The 19,835-nt window shown below is 41.9% G+C and overlaps 1 protein-coding gene across 3 annotated transcripts in view; it reads right to left on the bottom strand.

The window, feature by feature from the left end:
• The window catches only part of svep1 (sushi, von Willebrand factor type A, EGF and pentraxin domain containing 1), a 110,867-nt gene that overhangs the window by 53,093 nt on the left and 37,939 nt on the right, over positions 1-19,835 (bottom strand). For all 3 annotated transcript variants that reach the window (XM_019353588.2, XM_005453112.4, XM_019353579.2), the window contains 2 exons: positions 18,899-19,154; positions 17,326-17,502 (listed from right to left, as the gene is read on the bottom strand). In XM_019353588.2, coding sequence (XP_019209133.1) covers positions 17,326-17,502; positions 18,899-18,986 — 265 coding nt within the window. In that variant the 5' untranslated portion in view covers positions 18,987-19,154. The remainder of the gene's footprint in view (positions 1-17,325; positions 17,503-18,898; positions 19,155-19,835) is intronic.

The following is a 19,835-nucleotide window of genomic DNA, read 5'->3' as shown; positions in this document are numbered from 1 at the left end:
ATGCGTGTTTTCCCAGCAAGACACGTCTCCTTTATCTTTCTGTAAAGTGGAGGCCGACTTTGATTCTCTCAGCCGCTGACGTGACCTGTCTGCTCGACCCAAAACTAAACAAAAACTATGAGTAGACCGGCGATGAATTGATTCTACTACTGTACCGAAAACTAAAGTCATAGACCTCAATGTTTATAAAAGGATTTAAACACATCTGTTTTAGGTCAATCCTACTTCCACAATCCTGTTGCAGTAAAAATTCACTAGAGCAACAAAAGTGTGTTAAATAATCTGCAACCTCTGGGGCAGAGAAATGAATCCAGCGCAAAAGAGCAGTTCCTCCGAAGGCCAAAAAACAAGACCTTCATGTTAAACCACAAACAGTATAAAAGAATGAACAGAGATGCCGTGACACCATCGATTTTTTTCTGAAGGCCTGTTTTGATGTATCACGATCAACATATTCACTCTTGCTTCATTTTGAAAAAATGTTGCGAGGCGGGCCGGATCTGACTGTGAAACCGCTTGTTCAATGGCCAGCCACTTTTCAATTCAAGTGGTCAGAGAGTGACTATCATGGGTACAGGATAGCTCTCCTTTTTGAAACATGGCATGACCAGGATTTATTTAAAAAAAACAATCCAGTGGGAAACTCAGCCGACAGTGTTTACAGAAGTCAGAAAACCGTTAACCTCTGGACCTCTCTACGACTGGAAGTCTTTCTGCAATTAGCAGACGGTATAAAACATGGGCAGAGCTTCCAGATCAGAAAATTAAGCCAGTGCAGAAGTGCCTTCAACCTGCCTTCTATCTAAAGGCTTCAAGATGGTGATATCTGTGGACAAAGCACTTCCAGTCCTATTGAGGTTTCATAGACATGTGACAACTAACTACTTGATGTTAACTTTAAATGCGTGACAATCAGGGTAAAAATGTAAGATCAAGTAAATAAAGCTGTAGTTACACAGGCCTAAAGACCAGTCAGTGACCCCGCTGGCAAATGCCTGCTGCTAGGTGTATTCCTCAGTTAGCAAAAATGTTCTTGGTTGTAGACAAATCATTGGATGGCGGTCGCTCTAAAGTCCCATTCATACAGGCTTACAGGACGGTCAATGCCTGACAACCACCTGGGGAAAAATCTGTATTCCCCAACCAGTTGGCAAAAACTTCTGTGTGATTAGTTTAGTTTTTTCTCATCTCAGCATTTCATCCAGATTGATAACAGCATCTAGGAGGAGTTAGAGAACAGTAAGAAACAGATTTTGGTTTCTACAGGTCACATAGACCTTACAACTCACCTGTTTACACTGCTGTAATACTTCAAGTTGTGCATTACTGGAGGCTGGTGGATGCTGCTGAGTCCACTGGGTATCATGTTTGCAGTGCTTATTTGATAAAGTGATTATGTGATAAAGATAAATGTGGCTTGCCTATGGTGTTTATTGTAAAAACTCTGTTCTTCAAATACAAGGTCTTTTGTTGTGTTTCGTATGTATATTTTAGCAGTAATTAGCAGATGTGTCTGTATTAAATGGTAAGATTGCAAATTAAATCTGAAAGAATTCCTCACAAGCAAACTCTCTACATCTGCTTCCTGTAATGATCATAAAAACAACAAAATGTTCCCCACTTTAGTAGAAACGGCCCTCATCACTCATATATATCCGGGTCAAGCTTGACTTCTGAAAACAAAAACTTATAGCTCGTGAGAATTAACTGTCTAAAGTGTTGCTACCACATATTACAGGAAAGAATAAGAATACACTCTCTCAGCATTAAATATTAAGCTGAAAAGAAAAGAAAATGACAAAACCAAGCACAGGCACGTTCATCTGTTAAAGTCCTCTCTCTTAATATGAAGTAAGTCATTTAAACTGGCAGACATGTCATGTCCGGGAGCCAAAGTTACTATCACACGAGAATTTTTTTTTTTTTGGTCTCAGGGGGGAGAGACTGGGTTCGATTAGCCGGGCCTAAAAACAGACCGGGACGGAAACGATGAAAGGAGATCCAGAGGGAAAGCGAGAACATCTGCCTCCTCAGCCACAAGGACAAACAGGCAGAGAGGGAGAGCGGTTTTCATCTGAGAGATACATATTCTGCTTAGTCCAAAAAAATCCACAAACACATGCTTCAAAACACACAAGCTAATCCATACAGTACTCGTGCAGCCACTGCTTCCCACATGCTATTCTGAACATAAATCTTTTATGTTTTACAACAAACTGAAATAAGACCGTAGTCAACTTTGAAACAATCTGAAACCTCAAAAAAGTTGAGTCATGTAAGTCACTGTGGTTGCTAAGTCACTTGGCAACACACTTTTTAATTACTGACTGAAATTAGCACTGAAATACTCCAAGCTGGTATCAAACAGACAGCTGTTGATTTAGGTTCTTGGGTAGAGGTTTCGTGGTCCTCGTGGTTTCCTTTAGCTCTTAGTCATTCCTGGTGTTAGCCTTTATTTTTTAGTTATCTTCACGTTTCAGTGAAAGTTAACCGTCTTTTGGTTTTTTCTTGTTTTATGTTTGTTTTCGTGAATCTCGTTATGATTTTCTGCTTTTCTATTTTTCCCTCCTTTGAGACTGGCTGTCCAGAGGTCTGTACTACAAAGCACAATTAATAGGTTAGCAAGCTACATAGAGTTTAAGATCAGAGTTTTCTGCGTCTCTTGCTTTTACCTGGCTAAAATCACCATGGTAACTGATGCTGGGCATGTAACCTTAGCAGGAGCTGGTTATGTTCAGATTTCCAGTTTGAAAGTGCCACATTTTTACTATTAATTTTATTTACAGCATGTTTTCTGTGATATAGATTTACCGCTGGATGTTTTCTGTCTGCATCTTGTAAAGCAGTAGCTCACTAAAATGAAGCCCAGCTTTGAAATTACAGCAGTGTAGACTGTGTGTTGCATTGTAGCTGAAATGTGCATGTATTCATTTGGTGATGCAGAAAATGTATAAATGTGATTGATTCTAATCTTCTGGAATTGCAGCTACTTCAACAAAGAACACACAGAAAGAATACCGGGTTAATCAATCAAATTAAATTCACTTTGATCTGCTGACAAACGAAAGCGATTTCCACATCTCCCGTGGTAGGCTGTGTTACAGTAACCTTACTGTTTAAATGTATCCAGTGTAAAGTTTCAGAGCGCTAATGTGCAGCTGTCACATTAGAAATAGAGAGCAGCAATGAGAGCACACTCAACAATAAAATAATTAACTGGAATTAAAGTGTTAATTTTATCACTGCTAAATCCCAATATTAACACATTTCCTGTAGCAATAATTTGTCTTATTTGTAACACTGTTGCATTTTACTGTTATATTTCTAAGTTCGTTTATCACGTTTTTGTCATCATCATCTAATAACATCTGTGTTAAGAGTAGGGGACACTCATAGGGATCATTTTCTGCCAAAGAAGAGTGTAAGTGTGCAAAGCCTGAAGCAGAAAGCCCAGCTTATCAGAGAAATGTGATAACCCACTTTGGTGATACTTGTTATGTTTTATTGAGCCACCTAATGCTGGCTAAAGAAAGCCTGGCTGTGTTGAGCTTTGTTTGTAGTACACCCCTCAGGTTATGTGTTCACTATAAGTTACCACAGTGATTTAGCCAACTAAAAATACAACCACTTTCACAACACAGAAAACTCTGACTTTAAACTCAACATAGCTCGGCAACCCATTAATCTTGCTTTGCAACACACCCTTGGGGGTTTGCATTTGGTCAATAAATGATCTGCTTACTTTGCCTGCCTTTGTGTCCTATATTTGGGCCCACAATATCCCCTGACAAGAAGCTTCCAGTAAAATAATCATTTCTTAAATGATACAAAAAAAGAACATTGTACTTTTCAGAGTATGACAGTGAAAATGTCATTATACTACTGGTACAAAACTCCACATACTGCATTGACAAGGCTTGCAGACAGAAAACTATGTCTATCAATGAATACGCTCTTTGTGTGTCATCTAAATTTTGGATTTAGGAAAAATAAATGTTGATGACACAATGGGTAGCTAACATCATGTGCAAAGCCGATAATAAAAGTGCAAAATAGTCTAGCCACCCTGTAATATTTGTGATGCTGTGACCCAATTCTGTGTCTGCCTTTTGTCCTCAGAGCAAAACAATAGGGACCAAGGAAGTCCTGCAATACTGCAAAAAGGCTGCCAAATCTGGACAGAGGCCTGGCCATTTGTGGTCAAAGGCCCTCTCACACGAGAAATGTTGTTAAATTGGAGCTGAAATTCCAGGGTTTCCACTGCAAAAACAATGTTCACATGCGAGGAAAATTCTCCCTCTTAGCCAAGGCTTCCCATACACACTTAAGAAGCATAAATAGACAATGGAAGCAGACAATTAAAATATATAGTCTGAGCTACACAAACAGACACTCACATAAAACCCTGACAGGTACATGAAGGAATGCTTGAAAAGGTTTGAATATTTCACCTCAGGTAAGTGGTCCATGTATACATTTACTCTGAGAAGGCAGAATATCTGCATCTTGCACTGAAATGATCTGGACCACCACGGAGGCTGAAACGTGGAACTTAACGATGTGAAGAACATAAACGACCAAAACACAAAGTGTTTACCCATGAAGGTAAGAAAGCTAAACACATTCAAAGTTATTGGCACATTCAGTTACAAACTCCCCCATCAAGCATTAAAATGGCCTCATTTACTTGGGATTTAAGCCAAGGTAAACCTGACAGGTAAAACCGTCAGGATTTACTAAAGAGGTGCGGTATAAATTCTGTGATTGAAAGGCATGAAGTTATTTTTACAGCTGGCCTTACTGCACATGTGCTTGTGGAAGTTTAAGAGCTCTTCAGAGATGAGAGCACTTACAAGAATCACACAGTAGTTGTTACTAAGGTTTTCTCTATATGGAAGATCATCAGATACATGATTGAATAACACAGAAGAATTTGGGAATTCCTGTTGTACCAAGAAGCTGTCATTTTCAAGTGTATCAACGACAGAGAAGTGATGCCAAGAAAAACAAGAGGAAATTAAAAATACAAGGTCAACAAAAATCATTTCCTGGAGAAGTGGCCCTCAGAAAGATAACAGAACCCTTCTGGCTCTAATAAAACCACACTGTCGGCAGTTTATTATGAAGCACGGTGATTCCTGCAGCAGGTCCGAGACCTCACACGTGACGCCTCTCCTTTGCTCAGAGATACTTTTTGCCCTCATATGAACAGAAATCCAAATCAAGATGTGTGGCGTGTCTGTGTTTCAGATGTTAAGGGTCACAGGAATTTTCCAACCTTAATACATGGGTCACCTGAAGCAGGAAAAGTTTGGGAATCCCATCTTCATGGATTGCCAGGAGGCTCTAAATCACATCCCCAGAGTCTCGCTTAAGTCTGTTCTCCAGCTGGATTGCAGAGTGAGAAAGGAGGCTGGGGGCGAGATCTGGCTGTTGCACAGCTGTCCACCTACACAGCCTCCATCTGGGGGGAGAAGAGACCTCCACAGACCCTCAATCCCAAGAATGCGAAACTTCCACACGAGAGGAAACTGAGGAGAGGAAACCGAGGAAGTTCAGTGGCAGCAGCATGGCTGTTAGACTGCTTATTATTCAATCCTATTCTTAAAGGAGAGTGACTTCGCCACAATTGCTATGTATCTCTTATGGACTCCCAAGGACACAGAGACTGTCCTGCTTGCTTATTACAGACTGCAGCATCACTGGGAATCACTGGGAGAGAGACCCAAACCGCTTAACAACTGTGCAAACACAGGTTGGTCTCCGGTCTGCTGTTCCTGATTACAGATGTCAGTATGCTGAGAAATGTTGTGATAGCATGCGGCAGTATGATCTCAGTACACTTGGGACGACGTAGCACCGCACTCAGGATGTTAACACCAACATGTTTTCATATCCTTTTCAACTGTCACGTCACTGTTTCACCAAAAGGCGGACCTGCATGAGGACATACAGCACATACACGTGCAAAAAACACACCAATGCAAACACACACATAAACTCTGTCAGTCCCACTGTTGCCTCAAAGTTGGCGTCCCCCTGTTGGGGTTTGGAGTTAAGGGAGTAACTCACCTAGAAGATACATGCTCATACAGCATATGCAGCAGGGGACCGATTGTTTCTGAGTTGTTTTTTTCTAAAGGTATGTAGCTATTTTCATGCATGCACTGTGGCCAAGTCTTTAACCTGCTCCATCCATCCATCCATCCATCCATCCATCCACCTGAGACTACCCCAGGGCCTCCTCCCTGTAGTACTTGTCCAAAAAAACCTCACCTAGGAGGCATCCTTGTCAGATGCCTGAACCACCTCAACTGTCTCCTTTCGATGTGGAGGAGTAGCTCTGAGCCCGTCTCAGATGACTGAAATTTCATCCAATCTCTAAGGCCAGCCATCCTTCAGTAAAAGCTCATTTCCAGTGCTGTAACTGCAATCTCTTTCTTTCGGTCACTACCCAGAGCTCGTGACCACAGCTGAATGTAGGGATGTAGATCGACTAGTAAATCGACAGCTTTGCTTTTACACTCAGCTCTCTCTTCACTACGATGGACTGACGTAGTTGTGTTTTGTTTCTCCCACTCTCTCCCCCTGCTTTCTCGTCTACTCTGTTGTCAAAAATATATCCTCAACAAAACAGTGTAATTGTGGACCTGAATTGAGGGGTTTTACTGAGAAAAGGTAGTTTATGTACATGAAGAAAATCTAAACTCTTCTACAAATCTCGCAGCAGCTGACTGCCTCCATCCTCACCCTGCAACGCTTGGCACATCGTGCATCCCTCTTCATCACCTCCCTCCAACTGGAGAGACTTCAGTCAACAGTTTGCACACAAACACACATGCATACACCCAGTGAAGGTGTTGTTAAGTGTGAGGAAATAGGTGGGAGCTGAAAGAGCACTGAAGAAAATCCAGAGACAGATGAGGGTCACAGAAAGGGACAAACATGCTGGATTTGAAGAAGGGCAAAAACCTTTAAAAGCCACTGGAGAAAAGCTTTAAGATGCTAAAAGAGACATTCAGTCCAGTCTGAGAGGTGCATAATCCTCAGGGGGGCAGTTTTCAGTTTAAGCTATGAGTGAGGGAGAGGTGGAAGTAAAAAGAAACCAGTTAAACAGCAAAAAGTCAAGATAATAAAAAAATTTAACCTTCAAGACAACTATAGTGAGAGTTAATATATGATTCATTACTGGCTATTATTGTTATGAATACAGTTTGTTGATATATATGATTTCTGACTTTGCTGTTGTAGCAAATTACATCATTTGTGCCACAGTTTTAACAATTTAACAGAAGTTTTTCATGGTCTGCTTAATACCACTCAGTAGCTGCCTATTTCAAGTGGTGGCACATGAAAGTACCTGCAGAGGTACAGAAAGGACAACACAAGAAGGGAATCTAGGTGAGTATGGGAAAAAATAAAACAGACTCTGATGGAGAGACGATTAGAAGGAAGGAAGGAAGGATGGATGGATGGGGAAAAGTGTTAATAACACAGTGAGATTCTGCTTCGAACCACTGGCTGTTTCACGGCTCCTTGTTTTCCATGCTTTCCTGCAGAGGAGGATCCCATTAGCACTACTTTATAGCCTCTCTGCGTCCTCGCTCCTTCATCTTTGTCTCTTTTTTCCCCCCTTCACGCACGCTCAGAGTGGCCTTGGTTTACAACACCGGTCGTGTCTACTTTACAACATCCCTGACCTAAAAAACACAGTAGCGCCAGTCATCAATTTAGGCTTTTTACAAACCTATGTGTCATTTAATGCAGACGGGAGGGGGGGAGAGGGTGGAGCGACTGTGCTGTAATATAGATGTCAGCACTACACGGTGATTTAGGACTTAAGTAAACAATCTTTAATGAGTGAAAACATTCGTAAAAGGCCTTTTTGTTTGGTTTAAAAAACCCAGCGTGTCAACAGAGTGATTGTACTTCCTAATAAGGTAAAAGGAAGACGTGCTCCAAAGTCTTTACAGTAGCGCTCGGCAGATCGATCCAAGTAACGGCAGTATCGATGCCAGCGCTGGCCCTGTATTTTCTTGGTATTGGATCGATACCAAATAAAGAAGGATTGCACAGCGCAACTTAGAGTTCATAAAGTGCAAATTTGGAGCCTATTCATTCAGTAGACATTTCACAGCGCAAATGAAAACTAACTGGGTGGTAACTTGAAGAAAAGTGAGAGATTTGAAGTAGATCTCTAGAGAGTAGACCATCTCTGCCACTGAGCTGCTAACAAGGCTAATAAAAACAATACAAGTTGTAAAAACAAAAAAAAGAAAAAAGTAGCCATTAGTCAACATCACATTTACTGCTGTCATGAATGAGTCTGGGATAAAACTTGTTTCTTTGCATTACTGCACCGCAGACCCCCAACCTCACCCACAGAGTAATGGCACAGAGCCAGTCGGGTCCTTCCTCAGTTCCTGAAAGCTCTCCGTCCATCCACCACAGCAAACGCACAGCTCTGGGGTAAAGAGGTGCCCTCCCTCACTTTCCACTCTCTGCTCACCAAAGAAAAACACAAACCTAAACGTCCATTCAGTTTAAGCAATTAAAGGGGAACGGGGGACTCGAATCCCCCCAAAACCTTCCTTCCTTTCTCGTTCTCAGGAAATCTGAGGCATCTGCCACCAACCCCCTCACCCCACCCCACACCACCACGCTCATAACTACACCAAACGGAGCCAGGATTCATGTTGAGCAACTCCACTTTCACCACAAAACATTAAGAAAGAAGGACTTGGACAGATGTAGACAAACTGAACAGAAGCAGACAGTCTGCTGTGGTTATTGATGCTGTGGGGATTAGGATTTATACAGCAAGAGGAAACAGAGAGTCTTTATAAGAAAGCTTATGCAACATGTTGGAGGAGTTCACCGAAATTTGCTCCTCTGGTAGAAATTTACTTTTAAAAACATTTAAAGTGCAAACAATTCAGCAAACAGAGGACCAGTGTCGGTTACTGGAAAAAAAAAAAAAATTGGTGTGTGAACCCTTTGAAATTACCAGGACTTCGGTATTGATCAGCCACAAAATCCAGTTTGACAAAAACACAGTCTGACTAAACTAATAACACACAGTTATTGAATTCACAGAGCAATCACTCAGAGCAGGCTGGAAAAATGTTGTAAGCTGTACAAACTCCCTAAGACCATTCCTAAAGTTGCTTATAGGACAATTAGAGTTAAAACTGTTTCATTTTCATTCTTCTGGGATGTCTCGAGTGAACAGAGCTCTTCAGGTCAAACCACAGCAGCTCAACTGAGTCAAGGTCAGGAATCTGACTTAGCTGTTGAAAAAAACAACAATTCTGCTGTGGCATCATTCAAACTCTCCTCAGCTTTGGGTCACGGACTGCTGCCCTGTAAATGTTCTTGATGCCATTTTGAATTCATTGCTCCCTCAACGACTGGAGGGTGTACAGGCCCCGAAGCAAACACAGCAACCTCAAACCATGATGCTTAGGTTAACTTAGATTAAGATATGGCAGTGAGGTTTCAGTGTAGCTGTGCAATTTTGTTTTCTCCAAACATAGCATTGTCTATTTTTGGCAAAAAAAGCTAAACTTTTGTCTCAAACATCTAGGAGGTATTTTGCAAAGTGGAAATGTGGTGCAATATTTGGAAAGTAGTGGTTTCTTCTGTGGTTTCCAATCACGCTTAGTGTTTTTCCACTTTAATAACACAAAAACATAGATTTTAGCAAACTGTAGGGATTTCAGCAGGTGCTTCTCTGTGAACCTCGAGGTCATTTATCTCTCTCACTACTGTACTAAGTTCTTTTGGTGTGATCTCTGAAAGATGCCCAGGAGCCAAATGCTTTTGCAGCCAGTGCATCTTTGTGCATCTTCTAAGGTCCTGTGAAAATTCCCACAAAGTTCATTCGGTTCATCTGGATGTTGCGTTTTTAGTGGGTGAAACATTTCATCACTCATCCAAGTCACTTTTTCACTGTTTTTCTTAGATTCCATCTTCTAAAGTCCTGTGAAAGTTGTTCTGATCAACAGTGATTCACAGGAAACAGTTTTTCTTGAGAATAGAAAGCTTTGCGAGCAACGTTATTTATAAGGAGGGGGACGTCTACAACCAATGCTTTCAATTTTCCTTAACACCTAACTCTAAGTGGCTTTTGGAGAAGTCCTCAGCACAGTGGTTCATTTACTTTTTCTACATTTTTTCTTTAATATTCTGTTGCTTTAACCTTAATGGTTTTGGCTTAACTGTTGGTGTTGTGTGAATTGTGGGTACATCGTGTGCGTCAGCCGTGCCAGGTTTCTTGAGTGGCAGCTTATACTTATAAGCTGTTTTTGTTTCATTAGTTTAACCAGATTGTGTTTGTCTGAAATTAAGTGTGACTTGGAAGAAGATCAGACCATATTTTATGATAAATCAGAACAGAAATCCTGGGAACCCTGCTAGAAGTTCTGGTTATTATTCACAAACTTTTCTTGAGAGTGAAAATATGAAACTCCTCTGCCAGGAAAGTCCAGTCCCGTGCAAGTTTGAGCTAAAACTGAGAAAAACAGAGAAAAAAAAGATACTATAGAATCAGATCATTATTATTCATTAACATTGAGGTTAATGTGATTAACAGTGCCACGCTTTCAGAAGTACATGCTTTCTATTTTAACACAAGACTACACAGCCTTATATTATGAGCGTGTTATGAAAAATGAATCCATTTTATTCTAATATGACAACACAGAGTATGTCTGTGTGTGCTTGTGCTGCCTCAACAGATATAAACAAACTCTGCACCAAGCATGCCTGCTTTGTTTTAGATCCTTCACATATTTTGATGTGCGTAAGCGCACCAAAAGCACGTCGCCGTAGTCGTGAGTGGATCCCAGCGTAGTATATACTTGTTAGTGTGACAGTGCAAAGTGAGATGAGCTGCACAGCGTCGGGAACCAAGACAGTGATAGCCAGTGTTGTGTCAAGCTCAGCCGCATTCCTCAGAGTTCACAAAAAACACCCACCCCTTTCACTTATTTTTTTACTATTTTGACTATTCGTCATAAACACTGGAGACCTCAGCTAGAGGTGGAGGCCAAAAGAGAAAAAAATGATTGCAACATCCCAGTAACGCCAAGAGATTTCTGCCATTTCAACACTTTTCTTATTCCTCCTTAACATTTAGCAAATCCCACCTCTGTTGTCATTTTAATTCCTCTGTTGGATTTATGTCTACCTCAAGGCTTCCCCTCCAGAACTCTTTCGGTCATTCACACAAATATTTACCGAGCAGACGCGGCGAACGCTGCTCGTCTCGGACAACAGACAGGCCATCCACAAAGAAATGGATGTTTAGGGTCAAGCAGAAGCTCACTGCTGCCACGCGTCTCCCTTTGGGATCAAGAGGCTTTTGTGAACTTAATTCTGTAAACATTGTGCAACTCTTGTGGTATCAGCTCAGAAGAGTTGTTTTCCTGCACTCAGTGCATTCCAGTCAACAGCTTACAGTCAGATAACGGCCTTAAAAAGGGTAAGCCGACTAAAAATATTTCCTCATTTCCAAAATCGCAAACATCCATCAATAAGTAAATATTGTGCATATTTCAGTGCAACTCAAATCCACTCAGAGAAAAATGTAAGAGCCTTCTGGTCTTGATTGTTGCACTGTTGTTGTTGCCAATAAAAAAAAGGAAAAATAAACAAAAGTTTACCCCCTGGAAGTTCACTCTTGACCTTTAAAATCGCTTGACTGACATAAATCTTTGAACCATGGTCTGCTTACTAGCTTTTTTTTATAGCTTTAAATCGTATTTCTGCTTTTTGTTAGGCTTCAAGATTTTCTCTCTCAGGTAGCTTTGGCTGCAAGTATAAAAAAGTTACAAAGCAAACCTTAGGTATATAAAAAATGAAATAAAATATATTCTGAAATATTCTGAGCAGTCCACCAACCAAAATAATTCATATGTGAAATCAGTTTTTATGTGTTTCCTGCTGTGGAGTTTGAATAAATAGCACTGCGGGAGCAATTCGCTGACTCTGTCCACTAAAGACCTGACATACATCTGGTCCTTCAGTTGACAGATCTACTGTTCACTGAAGCCTCATCTGAAATGGTCTCAGTGGTCATTTTTAAGGAAGGGAAACAGGGAGAAAAGACTGAGGTGTGCCAGATTACACAAGAACTGGACCTGTGGCCACTGGAACTGAAATCAGTGGCTGCCGGTCTGATGGAGTGATGAATCCAAATTTGATATTTTTGGTTCAAATCATCAAGCGGTATAACAGTGAGCATCTAAAGCCATCTGTAAGACACAGTGGAGGCTCTGTCATGGTTTGGAACTGCATTTCAGTCAGTGGTGTTGGAGATCTTGTCAAAACTCGTGAAATTATGAACATTAGATTTTGATCCATAATGTAATACCATCTAAGAAGAATCTGAATAGCAGCAGCTTAATTTTTAAGTATGATAATGATCCAAAACACATGCAGTAAAAGCATACCTTGATAGAAAAACTCATGGAGTGGCGTCCCCAGAGCCCGGACCACAACATTATTGAAACAATGTGGGATCGTCTAAAGGTAGAAACATGGTGAAAGAAGAGCTCTGAATGTCCTCCAAGAAGCCTGGAGAACTATTCCTGAAGACTACTTCAAGAAACGACAAGAAAGCTGCCTAAGGGAGTTCAGACTGTGATGAAGAATAAAGGTGGTCAAACCAAATACTGTAAAAACTCTGTTTTTGATTTATATGCTGTACTTCCACGTAGGTTTGCAGATGTTTCCAGGATTTCCAGACCACTGCCTAGTTCTGCTGTTACAGGTAAAATGTATCTGTGCTGTTCAACATTAGGTTATGGCAGCAGTTTGAATGTTTTTTCACTACCAACTTGTCACATACAGACTTGGGAAGGACCCACCCGGTGTTACATTTATATGCAATTGGGTAACGGTAATTTTTTAGCATGTAAAGCTCATGTCGGGAGGGTTTATATTATAAGTAAATCCATCTCCTTTTCCCAACTAAGCTGCTTTAATGCCAAAATCTAACCACGGAATTAAAGGGGAAAGAAATAAGTGAGCGAACAGGAAAGAAATCAGGGAGTAATAACAGAGCTAAACAGACTGCAAAATGGCAAACTCTCAGACAGGACATGACACATACTTTGTTGGTCTGTACTGTTTTCTTTCTGCATGTACTGCTGCTGCGGCTCGTGTGTTAAGACGTTGACGCCAAAGGACACATTATGCATATCGTCGACGTCAGCGGCATCTGATAGATGAGAATGGATTGCCAGTGCAGACATGGACATATGTTAGCTTACAGAATTAAAGCTAGAGTATAAATACCTATCAGGCAAAAGTCTAATTATATTTAATTTGGACAACAGAGAAATGAAGATTTCACAGTATAAATCAATGACAGAGCAGCATGCCATTTATGTTAATTTCTTGCTGTTTTAACTGTTTTCTTTTTTGTTTACTTTTGGCTTTCTTAGTATCTTCTGCTCTCACTCCTTCTCCCTCTTCTCCATTCATTTCTGGCAGAGCTGTCCAGAGCAGAACAAAGGCCTGTGCTGACACCACATTAACACAGTCCAGAGCTCCTGTCATTCTCTCGGGCTACAGAAGAGTCTGATAAGGCAGAATGTGTGACAGGAGGAAAACATGTTACCCCCTCTGGACTCGACTCAGCCTCTTACTACATTTATCCGCTTCCCCATTCCTCTGGTGATCCTCGGTGATACTGTCACTGAAGCGCTGGGATTGGTATTTGAGTAGAGAGACAACACCGTCCTGTTTGGCCCGTCGGAATAAACCAAACTATGCAGGAACTGGCTTCATCATCTGTTTCTATCTGCTGAGATTCCAGTCATGTTTTGTGGAAGAGGCTGTTTCACTTGGCTGTCGACAGCTTCATAAACAACACTGCTGTGCGCTGGAGGGATTTGGATAGCGTTTCCAATAGAGCCCGTCAGCCAATGATAATAACAACCCACTGACAGGACCGAGCACGGCCATATTATTTTCAGATGTGTCAAAGACTGTTAATGTTAATGTGAGAAAACAAAGTCTGAAAAAGCATAAAAATGTTTGCAAACTAATGATGCAGACAACAAACCCAAGCCTGGCATCCAGCTCCGGCAGCGGTGCTGCAGTGTATACACTGCCACTCAAGAGACCTGGCACGGCTGACGCACACAATGTACCCACAATTCACACAACACCAATAGTTCAGCCAAAACCATTAAGGTTAAAGCAACAGAGTATTAAAGAAAAAAAACGCTGGATTTTTCTAAGAACAGCAGGAGCTTGTCAAGTTTCCTCACATGTTACATACTGCAAACTTAATTGGTGCTGGAGCCACCGCTACATCAAAAAAGCCTTGTAAGAAATTAGAAAATATAAAACCTTCAATAAATGCAGGGTTCAAAAACATACGAGCCTCTCTCGCACCAGTTAACAAAAACCGAGGCTCACGCCGCTAATGGTGCCTCGGCGTGCAGTGACACATACTTCTGCGGGTACACGTCAGCTCACAGACAATCAAGCGTCCACGACAAATTAACTCACGCCTCCTCCTCCATGAGAGCGCATTACACAAGCGGGTCGGAGACAGACGGAGGAAGCGGTCCTGAGTTGCGGTTTCAGCGCCTCGCTGTGTCCTTCCTTCCTCGCGCCGGCTGAGCCAACTCTAAAGTCGGCTCCCTGCTATTAATTAAAGCATTAAAAAGCATTAATAAGCAGAGTGGGGGGGCTCTAGTCTCGACAACATCTGACGAGAATTAGGGAGGCGTGTGTTTTGGCATGATGACCCCGATGCCCTTTACTTTGGAATTCCTACTTACTCCCTGCAGCTCTCACGTTCTCTTTTGACTTTCTGAATTATTTGAACTTCTCTGTTACTGAAATTTCTCTCATTCCTCCTTCCCTGCGTGTTATCAAACGCTGGATTGAAAACATGTGGGTGAAGAGACCCAGAGGGCGAGCGCGACGGGGGATTACCGCCGTTGTTTCCCATTATTAGAGGTGATTGTTATCCAGATTTCTGTTATTGTTACCTCTAGGCAGTGCACTCGGGGTCGATTTTCTTCTCAATCCCTCCCACCTGTCTTCCTCGCAAGCAGGGTGAGCTGCCTCAGTGACGGGGCTTTAACAAAACCACTGCGTCTTTTAGCCGCTCTCCAGCAATTACAGTCCGGCAGGCCCCCTGTGAATCTGATGATTGCACGTTTGGTAACACAAAATAATAATTATGTATCAACCCGTAACCCATGCAGTGACAGCATGCAACACTACACAGTGTAACTGGAGATTTAACAGAGCAGAGACGGGCACATGGAAGACAAATTAATGTGTCATTACACAAGCCGCTGGCCAGCGTTTTAACATGATTGTCTGCAGTGTGTTAGGCCGAAAATTAATGAACTGCCACAAAGTTTTTATCAATTCTGCAGTCGGGCCTGTTCCAAGAATTAAAAGCTGATTTAACACATGCAGAGCTGCTGCCTCAACATTTCTGTTCAGCAAGGATGTATTCGTTATTTATGTCTGAGAATTGTTGGACATGAATCTCTCTGATATCTTCAATTTCGTAATCTAATCCGAGAAATGATTTTAAATATTTCTGATCGTAAGAGTCTCTTATCTTAACAACAATCCTCACACAATACGCAGAATCTGTAAGCAAGACTTTGTGGTTTTGACCTCTAATCCAACTTCTGTTTACCAAGCAAAAAGTCCATGTGGACAAAAAAGAAAAAGAAAAAAAGAGAAATGTAAACAATGACCAGAGCAACAAACATGAAGTTTTGAACTGGACTAATGATATCAGCTAACTGGATATCTGTTGCGTATACTGGAAGCCTAAAAAAAATCTGCCCTTTCCCCAGAAGTTAAGTCAGCAGAAAAGTTGATTGATTCCCAGATTCTCCTCAAACAGTCCTTCAAAACATGAGTCTTTCCACTCTTTGCCCATCTTTATTTAGAAATTTTGAGTTAACTTTAATATTAACCATCTACAGAACCTAAAAACCGACCAGATCTGCAGAAAAAAAATTGTTCCATTTGTCCAAAATAATGCTTTAAGACTGCAACCAACTTTACTCACATGTTTAGGATTCTTTGAGTCTAGTGTGAAAACCCAAAAGAGGAATATTAAACACACCTCCTTTGTTTTCTGTTCTTTGGAGATTAACACAATACGGGGTGGATTAAATCATATTACGTCAAAAAAACATATTCAAAGATTGGAAATTCGGCTCTAAGAAATTCCAGGAAAGGTGATAGGAAAGGTAAATGTTTGTGTTCAGAAGAACAAAAGACAAAAAGAGAAAGCTCTCCAACATCACCACTTCAGCTGTGCACTTTAACCCGTCTGCAGCTGGTCTTCGACACAAACAGTTCTTACATTATTACAGCTTTTAATGAAACATGTAGCTTATGGATTTTATGGATCAAAGCCCAAGAGATGAATCAATGTGTGCTTGCACCTCATTAATATATGCCTGGACATGTTTATGTCTGCATCACACAAACACATTAGAGCAACTTTCACCGATGCTCTCATCTAAAAAGACAAATAATAGATCCCAGAGGCCTGACTCTCTACTAACCAGTAGTAAGAAACTTGAGGGTAAAAGGCAGAGCAGTCTGGCAACGGACGAAACATGGACACGCACAAAACATACGTGCAAGTTGGAGCAGTAAGAGTCACAGAAAAAAGGCAGTTCATTTTAGAAAGACAGCAGCGTATCTGGTGCATGTAGAGAGTAAAGAAAAGCTTGGACGAGGTGTGATTTAAAGGTGGAAAGTGAAGGTGGGAGCAGGACTCCCCTTCTGGGAGTGTAGGAGTCAAAGGTGAGTGAGGGATAATTGGGGTCCTGAGAACACACAAACATTACTAACAGTTCTCCACCGCTGTATCACATAAACTGGGTTTGGTGATAGCGATCTGTCTTGTGGAAAGCTTAGACTGTGTTAAGTAGACAGGCTGCTTATTTAACATCCACCCCCGGTGAGCTCAGGAGCAACCTGAGGCTGCGATCGTAATGTGGTGGGGGTAAGAAACCAAAAAGGAGCTCCACATGTCAATTTCAAAAGCAGGGAGGATTCGTTTTACTAGAGAAAAGCTTTGAACTTTGATCTTAGGTGTTAACATAACACATAAAGTGTTCTTTCACAAAGTGAACAACATAATCTGTGCACAAATTGATCTGCGTAAAAACCCAGCTGCATAGGTCACAAGCAGTTTATCTCACATCTGCTACACGTGACATTTTTAAGAAGGATCAGTCAGCATTAGTGTCTTGGGCCTTACAGAAAATTCATATATCATCACAGCCAATATTAAGCTGATGTAATCTGCCCTACCTGTGCACTCGTGCTGCAGACCCTTGCCGTAGTATCCCTTCTCACAGATGCAGTCGTACTGCCCGGTGTGTGTGCCGCACTTACAGCTGGCCATCAGGTCGCAGCAATCCTTGCCCGCTTCACACAGGGAAGCGCAGCGGGACAGATCCTCCTGGATGTAGCTGCCCGTAGGGAGGTCTGAGGGAAGCAAGCAAGCGCAGAGAAGCACAGGTTTCAATTACACCGCCTGAGAATAAGACATTTTCAAGTGTCGAGTTAAATGCTGGGTAAAACACCATCATTAAGGAAGTCTGACGGGGCGATTGGTGCAGACGACCAAAATATGTGAAAAATGGGGAGTCTTCTGGCACCATTTAACCTTCAGCAACTTTATTTTTGTATGAAGTCGTAAAGAAAAACACGCTCTTCAACAATTGAAAGATGAAACAAAGCTTTGCTTTATTTTTTGTTCTTTTGTGCGCTACAACACATCTGTCAGACAGAGACAAACAGACATCTTAACCACAGAAATGCAGACAGAGTGAATCAAAACAGGCACCACTTGTGAGCCACAAAGGTACAACCGACTTTTAAAGCCTGCCAAATCATCTTCCTTGCATAAACTCCACCAGAACTCACAAAGGAAAAATGAAATGGGAGCTGTGGCATTACTGCCCGAGCCAAGGGGGGAAAAAAAACTGTCTTTGATGGTGTGACCAAGGCTAAATGTCAAATTTAATTTTACTTCTAGAAATTAACCTGCCGCCTTATTTGTTTTGTTTTTATTGCAACTGCTGGATGGCTGACAGAGCCACAGGGCCATGTGAAACCTGTCTTTGTGCTTTGAGGCTGCTGTTGGCAGAGGGGCCAGACTTCAAGACAGAGGGTGAGAGACAGACCGGAGGCTGAGCTGATAGTACGGTGTGGGTTGGCTTTCATTCTCGCAGCCTTATCCCGTCTCACCAGCACTTCTACTACTGCAGCCTCGTCTGGAATTTCAGCCACTGTGTATGCGGACGTGGTCGCTCAGAGCCCGCGTGAGCATGTGCGTGATTTACAGCTCGCTCTGCACTCAGCGCTGCACTCGTCTGTGATATTTTATGGTGAGATTTTAAGTTTTAAAACCGTGACTGGATCCCTATTTTCACTGAACAGTGGGGAATTTCCCTTCAAGTGTGGGAAAGAGAGCGTTGCTGCGTCTAATCTGCTTAGAAGTGAGGGCTAATGGCTGCTGGCAGCACAAAACAGAAGTTATCATGTGAAATGCATGTTGTCAGATTTAATGTAAAATATTATCCGCTTACTTTGAAAGAAGCACAGAAACTTAACGGGGTGAAAGCACTAGTACAGAAATATTGCTACAGGTCAAATGGTGACATTGGATGCACTCAGGCTTCAAAGAAGCTGGGGTAGCCTGAACTTTTATTATTAAGAATAACATCAAGCATAATGTAACTCACCCCTGGAAAACCAAACGGGTTAAGCGGGAAAGAGGGGAGATTTGATACATGTTTGATTAAAGCTTTGACATGAGATCACAGATGTTTTTTTAATAATCACTGGAAATCTGGAACCTTTCTCTGTCACTTCTTACCTTCATGCAGAGCTCGACGAGCCAGGGCCTCAAACTCGGCGAAGTTGTGCACCAGGTAGCAGTGCTGGTCCTTGGGCTGAGAGGCCATGTCGTGGAGCTCCCTGATGTTACCCTGCCAGATGCCCAAAGTGAAGATCTCAACGCCGCGTTCTCTCAGAGCCGCCGCCACGGGCCGAGGGTCTCCACCGTTAGAGTAGCCGTCAGTGATGAGGAAAATCACCTTGGTGGCATTACCGCGGGAGTGACGAAGGATTTGCTGTTGGAAAAAAAGACACAGATCACATGAATAAGTAAAGTTGAACTTAGCTCAATATTCTTTTTAAAGAATCAGTAAAGCTGCTCAGTAAAAGTGCAAAAGAACAAAAGTGCACACATAAGGGCGTTACACTGATCAGCTAAAACATTAACTGACAAACCAGTAAAATCTAGTGCTCCGCTGGGAAGCATTTGGTCCTGGCATTCATGTGGATGTTAATTTGACACAAACAGTCACGTCAGTGTCATTCACTGACAGCGGGCCCTCCCAGATGGACAACGCATCCTGCAAATTGTTTACAAATGATTCAAGGAACATAATAAAAAGTTTATTGTGTTGATCCGCCCTGCTAATTGCCACAATCCCAAACTGATCACGCATCAACAAGCCGGAGGCCACAAGACCGAAAGGATGCCGTTGCAAACCAACACAGGACACCTACAGAGCTCCGATGTCCATGCAGACATGCACAGACACTTTATTAGGTACACCTTACTAGTATGGGGTTGGACCCCCTTTTTTATTTGCCTCCAGACTGCTTTAATTTAAAGTGCTGGAAGCATTTCTCAGAGATTTTGGTCCATATTAACAGCATCACACAGTTGCTGCAGATTTGTCTGCTGGACATCCATGATGCGAATCTCCCGTTCCACCGAAGCCAACAGAGTAGTCACCATTGAG

This window comes from Oreochromis niloticus, linkage group LG3 (assembly GCF_001858045.2).
Source record: "Oreochromis niloticus isolate F11D_XX linkage group LG3, O_niloticus_UMD_NMBU, whole genome shotgun sequence".
Lineage (NCBI taxonomy): Eukaryota > Metazoa > Chordata > Actinopteri > Cichliformes > Cichlidae > Oreochromis > Oreochromis niloticus.
This window is presented reverse-complemented; position numbering and strand designations above follow the sequence as displayed.